Raw genomic sequence first — 6,310 nt, 5'->3', positions numbered from 1 at the left:
GCGGGGAGCCGGCTGGGCCCCCGGGGTGCCCGAAGGGACGCGCGTCCCTCCTGCCCCAGCCGTGTCGGCATCCCCAAGCCAGGTCGTGCCACTGCCGCGGCGTGCTCAGGGTTGGCTTGTCATCGGGCGCCTTGGTCCGTGGCGCTGCCTTGCTCGGCCGGTTGGCTGGTTGTTTTTAATGGGAAATGACTAATGGGCTAAATCCTGAACGCCTTCGATCAGGCCGGTCTCCCCACGGAAAGCCTGAGAACTCATCCCAAGGAAGGAGCTGCACTGTTGTCCTTGCCAAAACTGCCCACGTGCCTCCCCAGGCCCAGGTGGTCACTTCTGCCTGGCCTTCCCCAGCTGGGGACCGTCACCTTCCTCTCCCGCCGCCTCCCCTAGTACTGCTTGCTCTGAGCCCCTTACGTCTCTCAGCTTCTTCCCCCTGGGCTGGGACGTGGAGAGCCCGGTGGGACGGGACACGTGGACCCCGGTGGGATGGGACACTGCGGCCACCCTGGGCGATGCCGGAGCAGGCACTGCAGGGGGGACAAGGGGAAGGAGCGATGCCCCAGCTCCAGCTGTGTGTCCTCAGCTCCTTGCAGCAGTTGAGAATTGAATCATTGGAAGCAAGTGGGAATCATTTATTTTTATAGGGATTTACCCTACAAAAGAGCAGCGGCGGAGGCGAAGGGGCAGGTAGTGGTAGGCCACAATCTGAAGCAAAGGGTGAGCGTCACCCGAATTAACTCCTCCGTGCGCCAGCCTGGGTGACGTGCCAAGGAAATGGTGATCCCAGCCGCATCCCTCAGCTGCCGCCGGCTCCGAATCCCCCAAGGACAGGTAGCCCCTCGATTTCAGAGCTTGCTGCAGCTCCGAGACGGTTTTCGAGGTAAATAGATGTATAGCTTGACCTGGTATAAAACTCCCCGGTGTCAGCCGACCCCTCGCACGCCTGCCATACCTCATCTATGAATTAGATTCCTCCATTTTCCTAACAATAATGTATGACACACAAGCACTAATAATGGGGCCGAGCAATCATAAACCGATAAGTCCCTGACTGATTGGCTTTTCCTTTGGCATCCATCAAAGCGTCATTGATCTTCTGTGCGAAGGGGGGTGATTAATGGCCTTCCCGAAGCCCGACGGGGTTGTTTACGAGGGCTGGCGAAGGAGTGCGGTGGCAAGGAGGGCTTGGGAGCAGCGGTGGGGAGTAAATATCATCCGCTCGTGCGGAGGAAGAGAGCCCGTGCTTCTCGGTGAGGGGCAGGAGGGATGTTGGACGGGACGATTTGAGCTTGGTGGAGCAGGGGAAGTGCTGCTGGAGAGATGTGGCTGCACATTTAGGGTCCCACCAGGCAGTCGTCCGTCTGAGGCCGTGCAGGGGACAGTTGGCCACGTTCCTGTCGCCACCTTTGTGACTGTGGGCTTGGGCTGTGGGATGTCCCCCCTGATGGGGACAGGGGGAATCTGTAGCTGGGTCATTCAGGGCACTCCGCTTTCCCCCTCCTCGGAAGAGCATCGCCTCTCCCGGGTGATGCTAGAGCAGCCGTGGTGCAAGGCAGGGAGAGAAACCGGGTTGTGGTTGTCGTCTTGTTTCTTCTTCCCCGTTTTCCTTCTCCCTTGTCGATGGAGATTAGCAGCATAAAGCCTTTTACAGCCCCGTGCACCAACCCGCCATAAGCCCACATATTGCGGGTGCTTATCCCCCCCCTCGGAAGAGCATCGCCTCTCCCGGGTGATGCTAGAGCAGCCGTGGTGCAAGGCAGGGAGAGAAACCGGGTTGTGGTTGTCGTCTTGTTTCTTCTTCCCCGTTTTCCTTCTCCCTTGTCGATGGAGATTAGCAGCATAAAGCCTTTTACAGCCCCGTGCACCAACCCGCCATAAAAGCCCCCATTGCGGGTGATTATCCGAACGAGCGTCTGCTTCGGGTTCGCTTGGCACCGGGGACCTCGGGAACGGAACGTGGAGAAGTGCTTTGAGGGGTTTTCTTCCTTCTGGGAGAAAATCACACCGTTTCGGGAGCAGAGCGAGGCCGTCATGGCCGTGTAGAGGATGGCTGGGCCGGGAGGATGGCCGCCGGGGTGTTGGGGTGACCCCCAAATCCGGTTCCCTGTTACCTGCCAGCCTGCAAAGGGCACTGGGTTCCCAGTTTGCTCGGTCCTGCTGCATTTCTGGGGACGGGGCAGAGCGATGGCTTTGCTCTGCCTCCTGGCTGATGCCCGGTGCTGCGTGCCAGGGCCCCCAGGGGCTCCTGGCATGGCATCAGCACCCATGGGTGCTGGAGGCAGCACCCTGCCGAGCTCCTGCCACGCAGCATCTGATGAAGGTTAAGTGGGTGGAGGGGGCAGAGCATCCCGTTCCCCTCTCCTGATGCTGCCGTACCGGCATGCTCAGGGCCCACCGACCTCGCTGGAGCAATTATCCTCCCGATTAGTGGGTTTTCAGTCCCTTCTGTAAAGTCTCAGCTAAATTACTTCCCCCCTCCCTTAACACAGTCCAGGCAGGTACTGGGCACAGGGGCCCCATTAGCGTGTAATTAGGTGGATTCCAGCAAAACCATCCTCAAGCTCCCTCCTTCTCCTCACCCCCCTCCAAAACCCGGTATCAGGCACCAGCACGTTAGCAAGATGTAAATTAGCACCTCCAGACGAGAGCAGAGTTCACCCTGCACTGGGCTCTGCCTTGCTGTGCCAGTGCACTCCTCTTTTTAATAGTTTAATAAAAATTAGCATAATTAACGAACATCTGTATGATCCAGAGTGGTGCAATTTGGCACTTGGAAACGAGGACTTAAACATTATTGCTGGGAGTTTAATGTTGTTTTAATTCTTTTTGGCACTGCGCAGTGAAATAAACGCTCGGTGCCGCGAGTTCTCGGCTGGCTCTCATTTGCATTTTCCTCCCTTTGATTATGAGCAATCGCGGACTACCCGGCAATTCATCAAAGCAGAAATTATTTTAAAATACCTCATAGTGTTCAGGCTACGGCAGAGCTTGGAGGGCGGGGGGCGAGTGGAGGCTGGGGGCTGCCCGTCACGCCTGGGGTGCATCTTGGCCCCTCTGCCCACGGGTCTCCAGGCTACAGCAAATGGACCCAAAATTTTTTCCTTCTGGTTTTGCAGCAGGTTTTTTCCTCCCTTGGCTGGTGAGGGCAGCGGGGCAGGGGGATGTAGCCCCCATCCCTGCCCGCTCCTTCCTTTCCAGCGGCATCGCGGGGGCTTGACTCAGGGCTGTTTGCTGGGGCGCGGGTCCCTGGGGAGCGTCGGGATCCCAACCCGGGGAGTGTCGGGGCTCCTGGGACCCTTTCCTGGCTCCGGCGAGGGCAGCACCATCTGCAGAGCTGGAAGCGTCGGGAGCAATGTCTGTCTCTGGTGACTGAGCCCCGCTCCCGAGCAAAGCCCTTGCCCTCTCGGGAAGCAGGGATGAGCTCGGGGACCCGTTAAATGCCCCAACCAGGTCGGGGGGGGGGTGTCAGAGCTCGCGTGGGACACGGGACGGGACGTGCTGCTGTGCACATCGCTTTTAACATCTCCTTTAAAAAAAATATATATATATCTCCTGCTTTGATGGCAAACTTCTTAAGCCTGTGTGTGCTAACTCCTCCTCTCGCACACACAGCGGGGGAAGTTTTCTCTGTTATTATTTGCCTCCGATATCTGCTGTCAGGGGAAAATCACACGTGAATCTGGGGAGGGGATGTGTTACCCAGGCACGATCCACCTGGAGAGGCTTCACAGAGCTCCAGGCTGGGGCCTGGGACATCCCGAGGGTTGCCATCTGTAACTAAAATACCCCAAAATATCAGGGTGTGAATTAAACGCTGAGTTTCCGAGCAAGCCCCAAGCCGTGCCCCGCAGGACCCAGGGCGAAGGGGAGAGCGGGGCAGAAGGAAGGAGGGGGGTTAGGAAGGACAGCGAAGGATTTACAGGGGGGAGAGGTGGGACTGGGGTATTTTCTGGTGGGAGTCTGGGGGCTGCTCTCTGCAGATCCAGGTACTGAAGGAAGGGACCTGAGCCACGTCCCCTGCCCCGGCACTAAACCCGCGTCCCTCCGGCTGTGTCTCCCCAGGAGTACAACGTGTACGGCTGGTGGGTCGGAGAGCTCAACAACGTGGTCGGCATTGTCCCGAAGGATTACCTGGCGGCTGCCTACGACCTGGAGGAGTGACGAGGACCGCGGCACCCCAGGTGAGAGGTGGCACCCCGGGGTGCACCCGCTGGGGATGGGGCATGGAGGCGGGTGCTGGGGAGGCGGCTCCATTCCTGGGGTGTCCCAGCATCTCTGGGGTGCTGAGCCTTGAGGACTGTCTTTGGCTCCATCTCCTGGTCTCCGTTTTACATGGGAGCAGGAGAGACTGGGAACCACAGTCGCAGTTCAGGGACAATGCCACCCTGCCCAGTGTCCCTCCCTGGATTTCAAGTCCTTCAAGTTCCATGGGAGAAACGTGCTAAAACCACGGCAGCCACCTCCATCGGACCCAGAGAGCTCTGTGTCACCGGCTGTAACACCAACGCTGACACCGAGCGCTGCATATGCAGTGTTTTTCTCCCAAACAAAACCCGTTATCGGAGGCATTTGGCAGATGGGGAAACTGAGGCACAGGTCAGCGCTGGGAAAGCGGAGGAGGTCTGCAGCCAAGCTAGAGGCAGAGTCCTGACACCTGCCTGGGGCAGCGAGACCTCCACCTTTGCCCAGAGATCTCCTGCCCTCCTTATCCCCTCTGTGCCCACGAGACACCAACGCGCGAGGCCGTGTCAGTCCCAGCCTGCGTCTCGGTGTCTCCTTCCCCACCGTCACCCGTGTCTCTCCCCCTCCCCGAATCCAGGTGCTTCTCTCCCTGGCCATGCTGAGAAACCGGCTACGCTGTCCCCACCACCGGCCCCAGCCTCCTACGGGAACCCGTTGCATGAACAGACCCACGTCCCATCACCCAGCCCACGCACGGTGCCCCGGGGCCCTGCTCCCCCCGTCGTACCCCCCGTTGCATGAACAGACCCACGTCCCATCACCCAGCCCACGCACGGTGCCCCGGGGCCCTGCTCTGCCCCGTGGTACCCGCTGTGATGCCACCGGGGCATGGCGAGGGCGCGGGGGGGCTGGCAACCCACAATAAAGCCATTTTCCTCTCTACATTTGGCTGCTCCAGACTTCGCTGTGGGTCTGGAGCCGGAGCTGGGTGCGGGCAGTGGCGCCTTGTCTCCAGCCCCAGCTCTGAGCGTCCCCAGAGCCCTCTGGTCCGGGCCCATCCCAGCCCACGACGGAGGATTAACCCAGCGCATCCTCCTCCTCCTCCTCCCGCACTTGGCTGAAGGGCCACTAGATGGTGGTAAGTACCTGCTGACTGCAGCCTTCCCGGGGAGGGTGCCCAAACCCCCTGGGCTGCACCGGAGCAGCCCCCCGGCACCCGCCAGCCCTCGGCCGGCAGCGGCTGGGGCGCGTCGGTGCCAAAGCAGGAGCATCGCCCACGGGGTGAGCCCAGCCATCGGCCCAACGGCTGCTCCGAAGCACAGCTGTGCAGATGTTTGGAAGCCGGGCACAATCGGGGGGACCCCGTGGGACCCCGGAGGCATGCAGGGGGCTGCGGGGACGCAGCCGAACCCATCCCGGTGCCTGCTGCCTCGCCGGGCTCCTGCACACGGCCTCGCTCGCACCCACGGAGGCACCTCCCTGACGGGCATTTCTTTGGTGCGGAGGATGGTTTTGGGATGCCCAGAGCTCAGCTTGGCAGGGCACGAGCTCGGCTCAGATCCCTCCGGTGTTCCCGACCTGCTCTTCCAGCCCCAGCTCTTTGCAGCGTGGGTGACCCTGAGCAGCCGTGGGAGCCCGTGCCGGGGCGGCAGGGATCTGTGCACCCAGAGAGAGAAATGCTCCCTCCGCTCTGCCCCTCAGCGCGATGCTCAGCCCTCCCCTGTCTCCATTTCCCCATCCATGAGCATCTTGCAAGGGGCAGCTGCAGGGCCAGTATCCATCTCTCCAGCATCATTCCTGGGAGCCCTTTGGGATCCTGGCAGGGAGGAGCCGATGCTCTCGCCCAGGCGGATGCTCCGGTGCAAAAAGAACCAGGGCTTGGGACTGGCTGGACGCATCTGCCTCAGCCCTACGTATAGGAAACGGCCTGGCTGTTTGTACCCCGTTACCGCTCCCGATGCTCAAGCATCAGGAGGCCTGATCCTGCCCCAGAGCCACCGACTCGCCCAGGAGGCCTGGGCTGAGACCTTCAAGCTCTGCTCGAGGAGGAGCTGGGGAGACGGGCTAGGAGAGGGAGATGGGAGGAGGATGCTTTGGCCAAGCATGGCCTGCTCCAGCCCCAGGTCAGAGCAGG

At 60.7% G+C, this 6,310-nt stretch overlaps 1 protein-coding gene across 1 annotated transcript in view; it reads left to right on the top strand.

The window, feature by feature from the left end:
- Positions 1–4,155, top strand: part of SKAP1 (src kinase associated phosphoprotein 1) — a 158,994-nt gene extending 154,839 nt beyond the window's left edge. The window contains exon 12 of the mRNA XM_009287784.2: positions 4,057–4,155. Coding sequence (XP_009286059.1) covers positions 4,057–4,155 — 99 coding nt within the window. The remainder of the gene's footprint in view (positions 1–4,056) is intronic.
- Positions 4,156–6,310: the final 2,155 nt, after the last annotated feature.

This window comes from Aptenodytes forsteri, unplaced genomic scaffold, assembly GCF_000699145.1.
Source record: "Aptenodytes forsteri isolate BGI_AS27 unplaced genomic scaffold, ASM69914v1 Scaffold25, whole genome shotgun sequence".
NCBI lineage: Eukaryota > Metazoa > Chordata > Aves > Sphenisciformes > Spheniscidae > Aptenodytes > Aptenodytes forsteri.
The sequence above is the reverse complement of the archived record's forward strand: the minus strand, read 5'-3'. Positions and strand labels throughout refer to the sequence as shown.